This window comes from Prinia subflava, chromosome 1 (genome assembly GCF_021018805.1).
Source record: "Prinia subflava isolate CZ2003 ecotype Zambia chromosome 1, Cam_Psub_1.2, whole genome shotgun sequence".
Classification (NCBI taxonomy): domain Eukaryota; kingdom Metazoa; phylum Chordata; class Aves; order Passeriformes; family Cisticolidae; genus Prinia; species Prinia subflava.
Genome location: NC_086247.1, coordinates 66,243,674 through 66,263,837, shown reverse-complemented (window position 1 = coordinate 66,263,837; position 20,164 = coordinate 66,243,674). Strand labels below are relative to the sequence as shown.

Sequence of the window (20,164 nt, the reverse complement as noted above, 5' to 3'; positions counted from 1 at the left end):
TGCACAGTTATTGGTTAGTGAGGCAGGGAAGTAAACTTAAGAGTGCTACACAGTAACATGAGCTCATCGCGCAAGTGCTAAGCATGCACATGGAGCTACAGCACGGGAAGGAAATGGGGACAGGCCTATAGGTCTAACGCTGAACCTGCTGAAGCAACTGGGAATCTTTTAGCTGATTCCAAAAGGCTTTCAATCAGAGCTCAATCATTAAAACCCCTCTCTGTCTGCAATGTTATAGACAAGCGTAGTGCATCAACGCTCTGGAATTCCAAAGGGGTGGTGGGGAAGGAGGAGGAGGCTACAGGAAAACTAAATTTGTACAACAAACAAGTAAAATAAAACATATCATGCAAAACGCTGAGCTCATGAAAGTACATCCTTAAAATGCAAAGGGTTAAGAAAGGCAATCCTATTATGAATGCAAATTGCTCTTCTGTAGTTGTTGCCATTCTTTTGGCACGGGTGCAGTTAATTAACACTAAAGCAGCCTGCAATTTACAGAGTTGGAGTTTTTAAGAACACCCCCAGTCTACAGTTAGCACAGGTAATTCTCTAAGACTTGCAAAAAGTACTACAAGGAAAAATCTTTTTCCTTACTTGTTCATTAATTATTGCTACTTAGAGATACTAACTTCAACCATTCCTAGTGTCCCCTGAATCATTGCAGCGGAGTGGGGAATAAATAAAACAACAATTTTGAACACTATGTAGGAAACCACAACATTTAACGTTACCTTATTACCAAATTGAAGCTGCAATTATTATATATACGGAAGAAATTCTTTTCTGTGAGGGTGGTGAGGCACTGAAACAGGTTGCACAGAGAAGCTGTGGATGCTCCATCCCTGGAAGTGTTCAAAGCCAGGTTGGATGGGGCTTTGGGCCACCTGCTCTAGTGGAAGGTGTCCCTGGCCATGGCAGGGGGTTAGAACCAGATGATCTCTAAGGTCTCTTCCAACCCCAGACATTCTATGATTCTGGTTAAGGTTTTTAGTAACAGAAATACAGGCAAGGTTTAGATTTTACCTTTTTTAAAATATATATTCTAAAGTTATATAATGACAGCTATTAATTGGACATCTTTTTTTCAAAAGGTTAAATATTAAGCTGATTGCAAACAATTCTAGTGAAAGAATCTGCAAACAATTTCAGTGAAAGAATTCTACTGAGACACAATTCCACCTACTATTTCACAAATTATTCAATGAAAGCTCCATATATAACACGTATTACACAGGTCATTTCATTTCAGCCCATGCCCATTCCAGACTTTCATGCCCAGCAGAAAGAATTTTATGCATCTCTAGCTGAGATCTCAAGTTTGCAGTCCAATGGAATAAGCTTTTTCAAATCAAGCTATCCAAGATCTTAAATGTCCAATTCTTTCACTTTGACTCCAAGTTAGAATAACTTGAGACTTCCACTTTAACCACACATTTAAATGCTTCTACCTGAATGGGACAAAAATTCTGAGCACCTTTTCTACCAAGCTTCTATGACTGAGATTTTAAGTATGGGTTGTTTTTTTGTGGTTTTTTTTTTGTGTTGTTTTTTTGGGTGGGTGTTTTTTTTTTTTTTTTTTTTTTTTTGTTTTTTTTTTTTTTTTAACCTTACAAGCCTTGCTATAAAAAAGCCATTGTTCATTTTTCACTGACCTTAGTCTTTGTCCAGGCAGTGGAGGGGATGAAGGGGGAGGTTGTCTACACACACTATAATACATTATTGTGCTTACTTCAATATCACTCTGCTCCAGGGTGAACTATTTGGCTTTAAAATGTCACAGACTGGTATTGTAAGTGATGAAATCTTTAGAAAAATTTCAGCAAAACCTCAAATGATTTATAAAATTTTTAGGCTCTCTTGGCAACCACTCTTTCATAATGTTAAAATGTACATTTTAAAATGCTCATAATAAACTGGATAAAGAAACCCTAAAACCAGGAAGACTCCTGAGCCTGAAATAAAGGCAAAGTTCATTACACAACTTGAAGTCTCCTGCTTCTAACATAAATTGAATATCTGCTTTACTGCTGTGAGCTAGGAATTTTGAGATGACAATGCCTGTCTACTTCTCTGCCCAGTATCTCTAAAATGTACTTGCCCTTTCCCTGCATTCTCAAACTCAAACTAACACCAAATTGTCTTTTCATTCTTTTTAAGCTCAGCCTGATCCCCAGAGCCTGCCCACACTAAAACCAAATCACCTATTGTGATGTAAGAATACAAATGTTAGATAAGGAGAAACAAAAATTAGGGTTTTGGTATTTTTCACTGAAGACAGTAATTGTTGGTCTAAAAAACTGAGTCACCTAAAAGGGTTGCTTTTTATTAGGATAAAAAAGTAGCTGGTTTTTATCATGTGTGCACGTATAGACACATATCCACCAGCAGGTGCATGCCCTCATTGTGCATTCCCCCTGTAAAAGTGGGTTTCAATTGGACTGAATTTCTTCCAAAATTTCTTTTCACTCAGTGTCTCTCATCACTAGCTACAAACAAAAAAGTATGCAAGAAGATAGCACAACAGCACACGCAGGAGTATTTTTGTGAAACAGTTCTCAAAAACTCAGTGCTATAATTTTACTCATTATCTGTAAAGTTCTTGATAAATTGTTCCACATACTTGTCATTTTTCCATATACATTTCTGCAAAAGATGAAGAGAATGCTCCACTGCAAGAATATAATTATTAATAACCTAACTTTACACTGAAATTAGTTTCTTCTCTGTCTTAGGAAAGTAAATGCAAACAAATACTAATCAATTTGCAATTAAGCTACAAAGTAGCTCCCTATCCAACATACTCCCTACAGGAAATCAGTAACAATCTATTTTGAATTTTGAATTAGAAATCAAGTAGAAAAAAGAATTCATATTCCACAGCAAAACCTAGGAGTCATTTAATACTGTCTCTATAGCCTGTACTTCTAACTTGTTTGCTTTTCATGTGCAGAGAACTGCCCAATAAGGTCATCAAAGCTTCATACCAAGTAAGATAAAGAAAAAAGCAATCATCTTTTTTTCACAAAGGGAAGATTGCTTACCTTACATTCACAGGTGTGTGTGGATGCCAATGTGGCTGAGCAGGATGTATATTAGGATGATACTGTGGCTGCAAATGGAAACATTGAACCTGGTTAATGAAATCATATAAAAGCTCCCCATTAACTTTTATTTTCCTGGGGTCATGAGGAATACGTTCCTGATGAACCCCAGAAACCCTTCAGACCTTCTCCCACCTTCTCCCATGTCACTGAGCACATACATGAAGCCTCTGGGTGATGAGTCTGCTCATTAGGACACACTCACAGGAAAAGGCAAAGAAAATTGCTACTGTATGACAGACAACCTGGCACATCTAGAGCTTCTCGTAGAACACACATCAAAAAAGTGTCAGCTTTGATCAAAGGTGGAGGAATAAGAAAGGTTACTGTTGTAAGAGCAGGCTTCAGAAAGTCACCTACATTTGGTGACAGCACTTCCTTCTCATATCCACAAGATCTTGAAGAGAAACAGTAAAACAAAATCACTGCTGAGAGTTTTAACAGAAACTGTTAAGATTAAGTTCTCATGCACATACAGAGTTTGGAAGCTTGCTTTTTCTCAGTACCCACTGACTGTCAGCAGCACAGATGAAAACCAGGTAATATTTTCCCTGGAGTGTATATAAAAAGAAAAATCCAACAAGCATTTGACCAGCAGCTCTGTAAGTGTTGTGATGAGGGAGGTAATTGCAACTTTGAAATTGTCACAATCATCCACTGTGAGAAGCTGCTCTAGACAAAAGCTTGCTCATAGAGCAGTCTCCTGGGGCCCATCACATTCACAGTCCCAAAGGCTTTAACTTTCACAGAAAGGAAAGGGAAGGGAAAGAAGATGGCAAATGGAGTGTACTCAGCCTGCAGAGCATCCAAAAACACAGAGGGGAAAAGAGAACTCCACTTTCTCCTTAACCCCAAAGCACTGTTGTTTATTTCTGACATGTCAGAAAATTTCACCCCAGAGTAAGGAAAGGAGAGCAAAACAGCTGTACAAAGTATAAAGAGCAAAAATATTTACCACAAAATATGAAAATGACAACATTTTCCTCTGTAACTGGTATGCTCTTACCTGGTAGTTAAGGACTTCAGGAGTATTTTTAGCACTAAGAGAGAAAAAAACATAGCTTTTATGTAATCAGTACGTCTATGTCACAATGTCTTTTAGTTCAGGGAAGTACTACAGAGAAGTAAAATTCATATTCTTAAGGACATCATGATTTTATTCAAGATATACCCCATAGCTGTTAACATGTGAAGGAGAGGTGTAATTTTTTTTCTTTGCTTTACATTTAAAAAACGTGAACAAATTATGCTGGATAAGCTAGCATAAGAGCGGTGAGCAAAAAATAAGTTTTACTTTAGTCTAATTTCATATATAAAAATAATTAAAAAAATAGATTAAACAATGAAAGCAGGCAGTCCCCAGGAAGAATCTGGAGATGCATAATGAGACATGCCAAAGCAATTCATCCCACACCAGAGAATCTGTTTCTACAAATCCTAATGCAGCTATTGTCTTCAGAATCCTTTTAGCCCAAGAACAGCAACTGAGAGGTGGAGAGAACTTAGGCAGTCACTTACCACAGTTGTGCTGCTTTCACAGGATTGTTTGCTTAAAAAGAAACAAACACAAAACCTTAAGATAAGAGAAATATCAGCCATTTTGCAGTTCCTGTTGTTGGACTGTTACGCTATGGCTAAAGTGAATCCTCATACAGACATATTTGCACAGAAGTGTCTGAATTTCAAGTGCAGCCCTGTGCTTTCTAGCAATCCTGTGTGACTTCATAAAGTATGAGGCAGACACAAATCTCCCTCTAGTCCTGCAGGAGTGAATGCCCTTTAGAGATGACAGCAGACAAGCATATTCCTCCCAAATGCCACAAAAGGACTTTTGGCAGAGTATGTTCTGCACAACCAGAACACTTTTTTTCTCACCTTACTGTGTACCATGTTATTACCATCACATCCCTTGGAAATCAGAAACTGCCCCTTGCAGAAATTTTCACTATCTTACAGAAACCAAAGTATTCACAAAGCTGGTAATGATCTGTGTCTTATTACAGGGAACAATGGTAGCCAAAACAGGCCATGAGTTGGGAATCCTGGGAGGCACTGAGTAATCCTGAGCAACAAGGCTTGGCCTGTGCTTTGGACAGGCTGGAAAGAATGGTGAAGGTGGCAGCTGAGTAACTGGGGCATATCATCTCTTCTTCATTACTGTGTGTGTTTCAGGAGAACTGAAAACCTTGTCAGTGATAAAGTGAAAATCCAAATGCAGAAAGTTAATGACATGCTGCAGAAGTCTCAAAAGCGACAGAGGTAGGAGAGAATCCAACCCTTGTGGGCTGCATTTAGGTACAGGTCCTAATGGCCAAAAGATGCATGAAAGATAATAACCTACAGAAAGATAATAACTGGCATTAACTTAAACATGCTATTGAGCTCTCTAGAAAATCACTTGGGTGTGAAAGAAGTTCTGACTGGCTGCAATGGACAGATAACATAATTAAACATAAGCCCCACTTTCTCTCTTCTCCTTCTATCTCACAGACATAAGTACAGAAGCACTCAGTCTCAAGGCAAAAGCTGCAGGTCTATCAGATCCTGTTATGGCAACAATAAAATTTAAAGAATTAATTCTTCCACTTATAAAATAACCCACACTATTTCATTTCAGTTAAAAAAACTCCTTCCATGTACTAAGGAAGGAAATGGGAAAGAATTACAGTCTCTAGAAAGCCTGCATGCTTGTTGCCCTTTCTCCCCCCCACCATAAATGAGACCTAAAAATGTCCCCATAATACCACGAGAGCTGTTGATAGAACTGTGGTTTATATTCTGGGAATGCAAACGGGTGCAAAGACATTCAAAGGGAATGTCATCTCACCCTGCTCTGTACAGCAACCTTGCTCCATACAGTAACTATACCTGCAGTCACAAGTCATACAGAATTTGTAAAGGGTTATCTTGCACTGCTCCTTCCTAGGTTTTTCTACACGGAACAAAAAGCTCAAGTTTTTATGGACAAATTACAAAACCACAAGGGAAATCAATTCCTTGTCATTCCATTTAAATTCAGCACATCCCAATTCCCAGGGCAAGCTAGTTAAGGTCAGAGTCTGGATAGGTGAATAATGTGTCCTTACAGTCAGGAAAGCCACAACAACTGCATAATGAAACTGCCCAATAACCCTAAAATTGTCTGGCTAGATAAGCAAGTCAGTGAGGCTTTTGGACACTGCTCCACCCTACATGACACAAGCAATTCTTCAAAAAAACATTCCATGCTTTCCCTTAGTGGTTTTTATTTTGCAACTTTTCTTTCCTCTTCAACAGAGCAACAAAGGAAACTATAGGTACCTCCTCCATAGATGGGGGTGGAAGAATTAATTGTAGATAGAGATTAAAAACAGAAGATGGAAACAACAAACTCTGGCAAAATAAAACCCATGCGCCTTCTGATTTTTTAGGTGATCTGACATATTTTTCTTTTTATAATGTGGTAGAGATGTCATGACTGTTTATGGGATTTAACAGGGCACCTACGTGACCGGCTCAGTGAACAGATGTATAAAAACTCTTACCCTTATAGGTGGAATGCCTCCGAGAAGGGTATCTCTTGCTGGGCCTTCTTTCAAACGTACTAGTTCTGCGCAATCTTGTCCCGTGTGTTGCTTGATATTCTGTCCTCCCACTTAAAATACAGAAATAACCAAAGTAAACCACTGCCTTCTGCGGGAAGCCGTACCTGCTACTTTGTATAAAGATAAATATAGTGCTGTTACTTCACTAAATACCTGAATCTGAAGCGTGATCCCAGCCTTATGAAGTCGGATCTACTAGATTTGCTATTTGCTGGGGCTCGCAATCGGAAGAAAGCATGGTGCTCCACCGCACACTTCCACAAATGTTTGCACGTTTTGGCACTGTCTAACCGGAAAACAAATGTGTGCTCTTGCTCTCTGCCCTAAATGCAGAAACAAAAGCTTTGGAAGTTGGCATGCACGATATTAGTTACTGTCCTTGGCTGGAGAAACACAGCCTGGGCCAACAGTGTGCTGAGCCTCCCTTGTGTTCTTACCAGCCTGAGCACACACCACACTTTGTTGGATCAGGCGCAAGTAAGGGAAAGAAGTTACCTGTTCATCATCTTCTACAACCACAAGTGTTAGTTTGCTTTTTTTAAAGTCCATTTTTGTGATTTTAGGCCTAAACACAAGAATCAAGAAGAACAGAATTAGAAGAACATTGAAAGAATTTTATATCAACAACTATTTCACATTTGAAAGTGGTACTTCTAACCAGGCCAATCTACCTTCAGATTTTAAACTTTGTTGATCCAATTAAAAATTACAAAATACAGTCAAGATCCCATTATGCAAAGGAGAAAGATTTCAGCATTTAAACGAAAGGGAATATAACACAAAAGCAGATTACCAAAAGAATAAGCCTATTTTGTTGGCTCCTTCAAAGATCAATATGCCTGTTGGTGTCAGGCCAAGAGCATATTCACAGCCATCTCTTCCCTGCAAGCAAGTACAGAATAAATAATCAATCTGCCATGAGCAGTGTAAATCTTAATACAGTAGCACTGCAAAATCCATAGGTCTTGAACTAAACAATAACGTTACTATATTTTTTTAACATTACGAGAGGAAGACTATGCATCTATATTGGGTGCAAAGTGGCATATTTTGGCAACAGGAGGCTGCAGGGTGCCCTTTGTGGGAGGAGGCCATGTGCTGCTCAAAGTGACTCTGAGATCCATGGAGATGGACCCACACCAACGCTGTATCCAGGGGAGCCCACACCTCACCTCACCTCACCTCACCTCACCTGTTTAAGAGCAGGGGAAGCAGACACAACAGGAAGAAACTGAGGGACATAGGAAAAGGCATAAGGGGAAAGGGATACTGTGGGAACACAGAGAAGCACCCTTGGGAGCAGTGCTGCAGGTGGGAATGACCTCTGAGGGACCATGGCCCACGGGACAACCCAGACCCTGACAAGGACACTCCTCAGGGACTGACCCTCACCAGGGCAGGGACCTCACACTGATAACATAAAACACCACACAGATCTTACCTTAACTACATGCATATCTACACCATACATTTCTAGCCATTTAGCTTTGTTCAAGTAGCACAATTCAGCCTGCGCCGGGCTCTTTCCCCTACGAACATAAAATTCAAACTGCATGGTAAAAATTTTTTGTCTGCTTTAAATACTTTCGAATTTATTCCCCTAACCCCTTTCTTTGTGTCCTCAATCGTAATGACACTAAATGGTATTTCAAGATTGGCTTATGTTTTTACCCTCTTGCCTCCAAATGAAAATAAAACAGAGGACTGAAAATGCAAAAAGGCTTAAAATTGCCAACAAGGATGAAAGTTCAGGTAACAAAGCATTACTGAAATGTACTGTATTTATTAATAAAAGACAGGAAAATGAGTTTGCTGCCACCCTGAACACAAAGTTTATGTTTGAATCAAAGAAAGAGAGAAAGAGAGAGAATGAGATATTTTTCCAACATAAACAGGAAAAAGAGCCAGCTCCTTAAAGTATTACAAAATAATCTAAAGAAAAAAACAATAAAAAATTAAAACTCACCCCATCACCCTTCCTTAAATTACTGCATTTCTAGGGAAGGGGAAGACTCAAAGCCTTTTTACAATACTTCTTCACTGACAAATATAATCCTCATTTCATGCCTGTTGAAAGGATTTGACTTTGGAAGAGAAGAAAACCTGTTGCCACACAGGTACTCTACCTGCACTCTTTCCATTTTTGAAAAATGTCAAATTCCATTGCTTCAGTCTGGTTTGGTGCAAACCTGAATTCAGATACGAGCTCTGGTGTGTGCTCAGGGTGCTCACACTCTCCCAACTCAGCTGAAATAAATCAATTGAGAAATTAAAAATATAAAGACCTTGGGATGACCAGAAACATTTAATCCCATTATCCCTACAAAGACAAGGATACTTTGCAAGTTCCTAAGCATGTTGCAAAATGCACTTGTGTCAATGTTTTGAGTTAATATCCCATCCCCCCACTCCTGGCCCCAGTAAATTCAAACCAGATTTTACAGCAGAAGTCAGATAAATGCATTTGCAGGAACAGAGTAAGATTGTGGTACAGAATTCTGATATTCAGGAATGTTATGAGTGAACCAGCTCAATTAAAGCTGCTTCTCTGGATTTTAAAGCATTTACAGGAAATAAAGTTTCTACTAAAACCAATCATCAATGCATCTTCTGTTTTAAAAGAGGTTACCTTGAAACTTCCTCTCATTGAATACTTTTCATTCCCTAACACTTCTCATTCTATTGCATGCTTTGTTATTTGTCCTAGTTTAGGACAAATTTAGGAGTTATGTTTCTGTTCATGTCAAAACATGAAGGGAATACCTAGTCTCATGAAACCACTGATAGAGCTGTGCATTTTTTTAAATCACAGTGGTGGTGTAACATTCAGACTAAGTAATTTTTAAGGAACAAAATGCTGAAACATTAACATAATTAAGGTGGTCACTTTCTACTTATATGCTTGGGCTCTGGTGTTTTCTTTTCTAGGAGCAGAATACTTTCCAGCTCCACTGGGCTCAGCAGGAGATGCAAGTGCTGAGCATTTCTGTGACTGACACCCTTAACTGCCTTGTGTCTGTGACAACTTTGCTCCTGGAGCCTCTCAGCTGTACTGAGAGGCTGCACCATCGCTGCCTCAGGACTGTGTGGCAAACATCAGTGGAAAATCCACTCTTCAGCAATACCATGTGTCACCTGACATATGATGTGATGCCCAACCAGGCCTTTGTCAGTCAGCATTTCTTAACTGTTTACTACTCTTACTACTACTACCAAAATAAAAATAAAAATGAAAAGGCATAGAGGGAAACTAAATCCCTTGAAGAAAACAGTTTTATTCCTTCAGGGCGCTTTTACACTTAACAGCTGCAAAAATTTTATTCACAGCCAGACTTCGAAAATATCTAGCAGGATTCATCAGTAGATAGGAAGTTACATCCAAAATCCAATCTGTTGGCTGATAACACCTACTAGGTGGTTTTGAGAACTTGAGCTTTGCTGAAACATTTAGCAGTCCTGAGGATATTGAACAGATTGAGTTCATTGGTTTTCATCTTTAATTATTGTCTCACACACATTTTTTTCTCTCAACACTAATCTTCCATAGTAAGTTACAGTATCTTATCTGTGTTAAAGAAAAGGACACACAGATATCTCAGCTCTGTGGCTGTTTCATCCAAGCTGGAAGCCCATTTAGCACATATGATTAAGAATTACTGTCAGTCCAGTATACACGAGGGAATCACAGCAAACACATTAGCAAGGAGGACTTCAAGGGCAGAGAAAAAGGTAAGGATCTGAAGTCTGATGTGCTGCCAACCATCTAGGAAAAACATGCAAAATTTCCCTACTACTTAACTGAGAGAGAAGGTGGGGAAGGAAGGCTGACTGTGCTGTGAAGAGGATGTGCAGGGATGAGAAGAATCATGAGCTTGCAGGACAGAAGACACACAGAGAAGCTAAGGCAGTAGTATCAGGCAGGAGAAAATTATAATCCTTGTTTTTCCACAGCTGCACTCACTGTTTATTCACTTTCAGGTGGACAAACTATGTTATCTTCTGGATCTCTGAGAAATAGGTCTTCAATGTAAGAGTCAGTAAGAGACCTGCCAGCTCCCTGTACAGGGCTGGAGGGCAGAGGAAGAAGGGGCTGTCCCAGACTCTCCATGAGGATGCTGTCGCTGCTGGGGTAGAACTGCACTCCCTCAGTGCAGCACTAATATTTTGCAACGCAAGGGCACAGCAGAGGACCCATCTCTTCCCTTGTGTCTTCATGATGTGCTTTGGCATGGCCCCCCTCTGCCCTTTTTTTGTGGGGGGAGGTGGAAGGTGGGGCAGGTGTTATATAACATATGTATACATTATCTGTGTTCTTCAAAAAATAACCCGGGGGACGTTTTCAAAAGGATGTTTCCCAGAAAGCTTTTGAAAACTCAAAAAATATATTTGTTTTTAAATATATGGCTGATTCTTTTATACAGAGGGGGAAAAAAGTTTGCAGTATCCCCTGAAGATGTCTTATGATTAGAACTGAAAATTGCAGATGTGAGAAAATGTTTTCCTTATCAATTTAATTAGCAGCTTCAAAATGATAGCCAGTTAATCACTAAAATCATACAACACTAATGAAGCAGTTAAAAGCTAACTGTAACAGTGAGAACTCTAGTTTGATGACAAAGTTTCTGCAGATAATCCCTAAGTGGAGCATAATATTATTGTATCTGCTTCATATGTTACCCCATACTTCAAATCAATTTTACTTGCTACAGAATTTCCTTCATGGACTGGCAATAAATCAACACTTTATGTTTGAAAGATGATTCACAATAAAAAACAACCTTGGAAACTGCGATTGGAAACCAAGAATTACTGTAACAGAAAAGTCCCTTGATAAAAAAAAAATACAAGTATGAAATTTAAAGCTTATCTGTGAAAAGACTTTCCCTTCAGCAGGCTCAGACTACAGATGCCTAAATAGCAATTCATAGCTTTTTCCTCACTCTTAGGAAAGGCATACTAAGGAGCAAGACTGAAATTTACAAAGAAAATGTAACCCACTGAGGAAGGAATAACTGACATTTCTTTTTACTTCTCTGCTTAATTATGTTTCCAATGTCAATAAAATGTAGCAAACTTTACACCAAAAATGCTTATTGCTATGTATGTCAGCAAAGAGAATGAGTTAGTTGCAGTAATGAAACAATCTTGGACAAGCTTATTGTAATGATGTCAAAATAGTGGAAAACTCAAAGGAAAAAAAAAAAAAGACAGCAAGAAAATGTAAAAGCATGTTCCCATGGACAGCATCAAAGAGTATTAGTTTTGGAAGACAGCTGGACACATCATAAACATGATGGACAGCTATTGTATTGCATTGATACAGTAATCACAGGTGTCAGTTACTATCCAAAATGTTGAGGCATCAACCTATTATTCTTTGCTTGGTCCTCCTTGCTTGGACCAGATGTGAGGTTACCGGAGGTTTTTATCTGTGGAAACGTAAGCAACAAATCAAATTCGGGCTCTGCATATTCTCCCGCTCAAAAAGACAAATGGAGTCTGCCTGCAGCACTTCTTTGCACACCTGACAATCCCAGCAGTGCCAACTGGAGCAGTAATACAACCCACTGCCTTTAGATTTACACCTGCTGCTGCTTGGAACTGAATTCCCAGTTATGCCTGTCGAGTCCATCTAGAATCACTGAGTGACTTCCATGGCTGTATTAAAGTAAATGACTCTGCATAAGCTCTCTGCGTGCCATGGCCCAGCCACCAGTGAAACAGGAAGAGGATTTTTCATTTCATTAATTTTGCTGCTGATATGCTTAGAATGATCCAGCTCACCGCACCTTCTTTTGGAAAAAATGAACATGATTTGAGCTTCATTACAAAAATTTCATCCCTATCTGCAAAACAAATTGCTCGAAATGGAATAAATACTTGTATAAACATGCTTGCAGCAACAAAAAAAACCCCACACTGTCCTACACTAACGTCATGAAACCCTGGGTCCTGGAATTGCATTTACATAGTGAAATCCTCGCTCCTGCCACAGAAGTGACCTTAGTTCTTACCCTCCCATGTAATTCTCTCCTCTCTGGTACCTGCCACTGCCTTCCTCCTCCCCTGTAACCATCTCCTGAGTCACCCTCTGTGGAGGCTTCCTCTCCCGGGCACTGTCAGGCAGCAGGAAGCCCAAATTCCCCCTCCCACAAACTGTGTGAAGGGCCAGCTGCCTCTTCAGGCACAAGTGGCAACACTTGTGCACGCACCACAGCTTCTCCCTCAGTAAGGAGCTATTTTGGGTCCTTCTTCCATGATCAGCCCTGGGTCTCCATGAAACTTTTGTCTAGCCACACTTTGAAGTCTCCTTTCCCATAGCAAGTGTGCTGATATTGGATAATATCAGTAGTTCAAAAGTTATGAATGGAGGCAAGTCAAGAAAGTGATCTCTCTAAAATTCCTCTCCTTGGGTAAAAGCATGACATTTCTATATGATCAGTGAGAATGCATTAGTAACAAAGGGAAAGAAACCAGTAGGTGAGTTTTCTAATAAATTAGGACAAACCACTTTCAAAAGATTGCATACCTTGAAGACACAGAGCTGCTAGCTCAACAGCAGTTTCGTATGGGCATTTCAGTCTTCAAAACAAAACAAAAAACAGAACTATAAAAATCATGTCTCTTGTCAGTGAAGTCCTCTTGCAATAAAGCTGAAAATAAACCTGATACAAAAACTAGAAACATTAACTTCCACAAGCTACTTTGGCTATGAAATATCTACAATTAATTTATACTTGTATATGATTATTTCCTAAGTTGGTATATTCTGATTAGCATTAAACATAATACACTTCACCATAAAACAAGTTTGAACTAACAGAGAAAACACTGAATCAACTAAGGAACCATTTTCACTTTAACACTGTATTTCAGAATATATGGGTTTGAGGATTTTTGTTTCTGTAATTAAAAAAAAATAGTGCAGTGTGAATGAATATTGGTCAGGGTAAGACTATAAAAACACAAAATATTTTTGCAGAGTTGACCTGAACAAGAAGTGTTGCACTTCAACTTTCTCATACTCTGTTTCACCCACCATACTGAAAAAAATACGGCAAACCCATGTTACATTTTCAAGTCATAAAACCCAGGACAGTTTTTGCTCTCTTTAAACATTTCCATCACCTGCTCAATCCATCAAAATCTTTATCTATTCTGCTTGTTAGTAATATAGTCACAATGCACACAAAGTCCTATATGCCTGTATTCTAAAGAAAAAGAAAATGCACTAGAAGATTAACTATTATAAATTCTTTAAATTACAGCTGCAAGTGTAAAAAGGTACTTACTTCCCTGAAAGAATGTCTTGCCGGAGCTGTAATACAAACAGGTACCTGACAAATAAAAATTCAGAAAGTCAAAAGTAATTACAGTGGCATCCTTCAAGTTCCACTGGCTTGAAGAATCCCCCAATTCATTGAGTAGTAACAGCAATTTTAATAACTTGCTCTTTACAAAAAAAAAAAAAAAAAGGGTCTTTGGGATCACACAGATACACCCTGCCAAGCTTCAAAGCTCCCACCGCTTCCACTAAAATCAAAGAGAAGAACGTTTTCTTTCCACTGGTTGTGTTCAAGACATTGTCCAAAGTCTTGCTGTTAAGGATGTGCTCTATCTGAGCATACACAGCAACCTAAATGTTACTAACATTTCAGTGTTCTCCTAAACTTGTGTCCTAACTAATTCAGGCAGGAATTAACTACAGTGTCTAGAAACAAAACACAAATAAAGGCATGTAGGCTTCAGGGCTGCCTTCTCAAACACAAATACAGAACATTGAAAAAGTCCAAACTGGGCTAAAGGAAAGGTTCATACCAAAATGTCACATTAAAATAGCAGAGAAGTTCTGAATAAAAAGAATTCCACAGAGCTCACACATTTATTCAATAAGCCAAGTAGGAATTTACAGCCCTCAAACTGCCGTAGTATTTTAAGCTGTTGCTTTGCCAATCTTCAGTTCTAGGCATGCTTCACTGAGATCACTCAGAGCTGGGCTCTGAGGCATGCACAAGTGCCCTGGGTCATGCAAGGGGTGAGTAGAGGACAGTAAGGCACAGCAAACTCTGCACTGTTCTGGACACTGTGGGGTGAGGCTTGCAAAGATGAGTGACTCAAGAGAAGAAAGCATGAAGCACTCCAGAGAGCTCACTAAACGCAGCCATAAACCTCTCCTGTCTTTACAAAGGATGCTAGAAAGACAAAGTGGGGTTTTTTCATCACAGAGGATGTGCAGTGAGCGTGGTGAAGGACAAATAGTTGGATTTAGACAGGGAAACAGAAATGAAAATGAAGACTAAGATTTCTCCTGGTAACACTAGAGCAGAATCAGATTTATCCATGTTAGCTCTTTTACATCTCCGATTCACATACTTGGCTAATACCTCACTTGCCAATCACATCCAGGTATTCGCATGCGTAAATTAAGGGCAGACAAGTGTAATTCCTGTTCTTATTGATAGCCCAGATGATTCACAATCCCATGAACTCTTCTGAACTTCCAAGAAGACTCTGGGCAGTGCTCCTGTCAGTGTCAGGTGGCTTGTGCAGCCCCACTCTGGTGGGTACGGCTTGCCCTTGGCCCTTTTCTGTGCACAGGCTGACAAACACTGGCACCACGATTGTTGCTACTTTGGCAAAATACCTTAGAAAGTTCTTCACAATACACAAGTACAGACATGTTCCTCTGTTGTTCTAACTAAAGTAAGTAATCAGGTCACACACAAGTGACAGAAAATGTCTTCCAAAATGCACTTTATTTCAACTGTGTTTTTAAACTGAAAAAAAGAGCAGGTGAAGGGTTTCAATGCTTCCCAACACTGTGTTAATTATGAGAATGTGATGTTTGTAGTGTCACTAGAAATTGGAGTCTACTAGAAAGCAGATCTCCAGAAGGAACTTGGAACACCCCCTACCTGGAAAGTACATAGTGCATAGTACATACTGTTAATGATGACTTTTCTTCTACTTGAAATGATTTTGAGTATATAGCTATTATTCTTCACTTTTCACTCCACATGCTCCATGGAAAATATGATCCAACTAGCATAAAGACTCCTAAAAAAACCCCTCCAGAAAGTAAAAGAATAAAAAATTTAAGGACTAGAAAATTCTTAAATTAAAAAAAAATGCTTTAAAAAAAAAAAGGTGCCCCGATTTCCCAATTTTTCTTACAGAGTCTCATAGTGGTCTTCTGTAAAGCTTATAATCAAAAGAAATTGTTCACAACACTGAATATTTAGCTGACTGAAGTGTTTTTCTAATTAAAACAGTCTTCTGAAATGTCATCTTTCAGCAATAATTAGATCACAAGGCATCAGAGGTTAACACTTTCAGACAAAATGTCTTACTCGATCACAGCAATGATCACATAGCCCAGAAACCCAAACTCACAGTGACTAGGACCACATGCTACAGAGCATTAAGCAAGAAATCTTATGGTAGACAGTAATGCAATAATTTGACCACAGGGGAAATGTAATGCTTGTCAGACATGCACCCTGATGTATGAAGACTTACATCAGTTTCCAGAAAACACATATTATTCCTACCAATTTAACTGCATTTTTTCATTAGAGATGTCCATGAATCATCCAGATTTTTGGATTCTCTTAATGTCTTATACTCAACTACATAAGTGGCAGGGCCTTCTGTAAGTTAATTATACTTTCTATAGTAATATGCCCTTTTATTGAATTATCGCTGCTGGACTAAATTGATAATGGATATTAAAGACCCTACGTCTGTATCATGAGGAGGTGACAATTAGCCCTTTAATCTTGTCTCAGGCAGAGAAAACAACCCGTGGTTGGCACAGCAGACAGTGAAGGAGACAGTAATCATTTGCCTGCAGGCATAAGTTCAATGTAAACATCGCATGCACATGAACTACAACAATCAACCATCTTTAAACACCTTAGGCTGATTAGGAGTACACTGATTATTGCCAAGCAAATTAGAAGACACAGAAAGTGCCCTATGGTGAGAGGCAGAACAAAAGAACAGATAAAATAACATTAAGATAGATGACTGCTATACAGAGAAGACACAAAGTAAGCAGACACAACAGACAAATAAACCCTTTCCTACAGCTGTCCCTTCCCCAGCTTTCAGAATACCCTCTGAACCAAGGTGCTATGGACCCAGCAAGGTACAGGTCCACAGAAAACAGCCCAGCAGACTGAAACTAAAGACTTCCAGGTATTTGTAGAGTGACTTTATACAATGCAGGCTCTTGCGTCACAGAGAACCCCAGGAACCAGAAGTGATTGAATCAATTGTTAACCCAGAGCTGTAACCGGCTATTCCCACAGTTCTCCACCCGTGGTACCATTACTAAATCACCCTTATCAGGAACAAAGCAGGCCACTGGCATTTCAGCAGGACATCATGGAAAACCCTCTCAGAGGAAGGCAGGTATCAAGAGCAGGTGTCTCCCAGCTGCAGCTCTCCCCACCCAACACTGCCAGCTTCAAAGCACCAAAACACAGCATCTCCTACAGACTAACACTCTTGGAGAGGCCCATGAAGGCTTTCTGGCACCACAGAAAACACGTGATGTTTCTCTGACAGTAGGAAAACACCAAAGAAGGCAGAACCACTTTTAATAAGAAAGCTCGAATCACTTGCTTACCCCACCCCCCTCAGATGTCTCAATCCCCCCATCAGCCATGTGCAGTTCCTACCTTGTAAACTCTTCGTGAAGGTTGTTCGGCTCTGATGAATAGTACTTAATTCGAAAATGCAACGTGTACGGAGGTCCAACTGCACATGCAGAGATTTTAGATGGGGAAAAAAGGTTTATACTTGCTGCAGTCTTGCTAAATAAGGCAGAACAGTCACCACACCACCCCACAACCCAAGAAACCCCAAATTAATCACATTCTTCAAACTCCTCAAAAATGATACTTAATATTTTTGAATTTAAAAATGCATGCAATTAAAATAAATTGACTATTGACATACTTTATGATACTCATTAATTCAAATTTATCAAGGCAATAGTCCATTTGGCAAAACACAGTTTTGTCCAAAGAGGGGTGCCTCGCAGCACGCTGTGAATGACAGCAAGTTCCAGGTACACTGCCTGTTGCTGGGCCCAGGGGGGAATGGAAGGAAGAGGGAAGCAGAGGGTGATGCTTTTTCTTTCCAGGCACAAACAGTACTCCAAAAAAATCTCTACCCAACAGATCAGCTTTCGATCGAAACAGCTTTCGATGAATGAGAAAAGGTAAGATAAACAGACTGAAAAGTGCTGGAGGAGACTCTGGAAGGCACCCATGAACACAGAAAGCTAAAAAATTCCATAGGATTGCAAGAATTGTATTTTCTAATGTCAGAAGATGAATCCTTAATTGGACTTTCAGTGTAACACAGATAATAGGAAGTTATCCAGCTACCACGAAACTGTGACCAATGAATCCTTATCTGCCTAACCTAGCTTCTGACCAACTACCTGCTGATGTATTCACTGACAGAAAAAATACTTTTCTCACTTTTCTATGGTCTTCTGTAACACCACATCAACATGTAAACGTGTGCCTATTAATGATCCTTCTACTAAATGAAATGCAGCTAAAAGTCAAATAATTAGAGCTTTGATTCTGTCTCCATGCACATCTCCTTTAAGTCAGGTTATAGCATCCTGAGCTCACAGTTTGGCACCACTGGTGAGGGATGCATAGCTGAGCTAATGACTTGGAAAAGACAGCACTGAGCAACATGCATCATGAAAGAGGAACTCTTCACAAAGCATCTGCTGAATGCAAGGTAAAGGAAAGTAACCTGTCATGAGACAAACCTTTATAACAACCAACAAATTGCATCCCTCTTCAGCATTCCTCAGAGCCATGATGGACCAAATTCTGTTTAAAACAGGCCCTTCACAGATTAAAAACAAACAAAAACATGCAACTAAACTGTCTGAAGGTGTTACAGAACCACTGATTTTCCAGGAGGAAAGGACGAAGATATTAGAGAAAGTGCAGCTGCAAATCAGTCAGTCACTTCAGGTAAAGCAGTCTGTGACATGATGAAAAGGGGAGAGAAAACCAAACAGCAAAAACCTTACCCATAGCAGCTATCTTCACCATGGATTCTAGCAGGCTGACACCCACACACCATGGGGTGACAGCAAACTACCCTAAAGGCCTTTGAAGAACTCCACCATTTACAAAAATCCTCTAGATATTTGGGTACTTATCAAAAAGAAAGGCAAAGCAGCACTGAAGCAATCAGGACCTATCTTTGTGAGATCCCGTAAGGGGGTCAAAAATGTCCTTGAAAAATACATTTTAATTTCACAGAAGCCATGCCTTCGTGGCCCATGACTGTTACCAACTGCAGTATTGTAATAAAACATGTTAATGTCAATGCTGTACTGTACCCTAGCCTGCATCCCGATTATCAAAAATCCTGGAGTTACTTCCATGCCTCAGACAATTTTCACAGAAAATTCAGTGGCCCAACCCAATCCCTCCATCCAAAACCACCTTGGATGAAACAGCAGCTATTTCAAAACTACATTTGACAAAACAGCTGCTATTTCTGTTAGTTTTATTTCTAAGATAATAATCTGGGAAAAAAATTAAAAATTAATCATTACATAATGAAGTATTTTGCATTCACTCTCTGAAAGAAATTGCAGGATATCTGCTCTGGATCAGAAGCAGTGACAGGAACTGCGATCTGTGTCCAGGCAACCTCATTTCACAGATCAGACTGAAATTACCTGGCAACCCACTCTGCCTCAGACAAGCAGCACAGGTTTAACAAGGGCTTCTGCAGGCTGGGCTGCTGCTTAAGAGCTCTTGCATTTAGACATAATATAGTCAGCCAATTACCCATTACATTAAAACTGTTTCCTACGAAATATTTATTCCATTAAAGGCCATATTTAAACATTATCATCTTCTAATACACTAAATTCAAATTCTTTACGAAGTAATAAAATAAATAGGCAGAGACACAGTACTTACTTTTTATTTGCTTCTTAATGAATTTTGAATGGTCCAACCAGTGCTAAAAAAAGAAAATCCACACTTAAAAGAAGTACAATTTCAAGATTTCCTTTGACTCCATAAACTGATCACAATAAAATTTAACAGATACAAATCTCTTATAAGGAAATACTGCCATATTTATTTTCTAAACTTCTGCACATTGGTGAAAGTGTTTGTTGGCACATTTAATAACTTCCCTTCTTCCACATGGGAAAGCTTGATTTTTAAATTCATCAGTACTGCCAGGGAAGCTACCCTTTCAGAGAAGAAACTTCAAAATCCAAGGCCACAGAGCAGTGGTGTGTAAGGAAGGCACCCCTTTGCTCCAAACCCCTGACTTTCAGCCTCCTTTAAACTTCTGTTTGATGGAGACCCTCCAAATCCTGTACTATCCTGTCTTCCATTGCACCACAGCCAATTTTTTTCAAGGTGAGGATGGACACTTAATCCCACCAAAAGCATTTGGGAAACATTT

At 39.4% G+C, this 20,164-nt stretch overlaps 1 protein-coding gene across 3 annotated transcripts in view; it reads right to left on the bottom strand.

The window, feature by feature from the left end:
- EPB41L4B (erythrocyte membrane protein band 4.1 like 4B) overlaps positions 1-20,164 on the bottom strand; it is a 169,367-nt gene that overhangs the window by 87,923 nt on the left and 61,280 nt on the right. For all 3 annotated transcript variants that reach the window (XM_063398915.1, XM_063398925.1, XM_063398935.1), the window contains exons 3-15: positions 19,666-19,708; positions 17,374-17,452; positions 13,981-14,025; positions 13,218-13,270; positions 8,815-8,935; positions 8,130-8,217; positions 7,482-7,570; positions 7,184-7,253; positions 6,842-7,011; positions 6,629-6,738; positions 4,623-4,653; positions 4,111-4,144; positions 3,045-3,112 (exon numbers count right to left, since the gene is read on the bottom strand). In XM_063398915.1, coding sequence (XP_063254985.1) covers positions 3,045-3,112; positions 4,111-4,144; positions 4,623-4,653; positions 6,629-6,738; positions 6,842-7,011; positions 7,184-7,253; positions 7,482-7,570; positions 8,130-8,217; positions 8,815-8,935; positions 13,218-13,270; positions 13,981-14,025; positions 17,374-17,452; positions 19,666-19,708 — 1,001 coding nt within the window. The remainder of the gene's footprint in view (positions 1-3,044; positions 3,113-4,110; positions 4,145-4,622; positions 4,654-6,628; positions 6,739-6,841; positions 7,012-7,183; positions 7,254-7,481; positions 7,571-8,129; positions 8,218-8,814; positions 8,936-13,217; positions 13,271-13,980; positions 14,026-17,373; positions 17,453-19,665; positions 19,709-20,164) is intronic.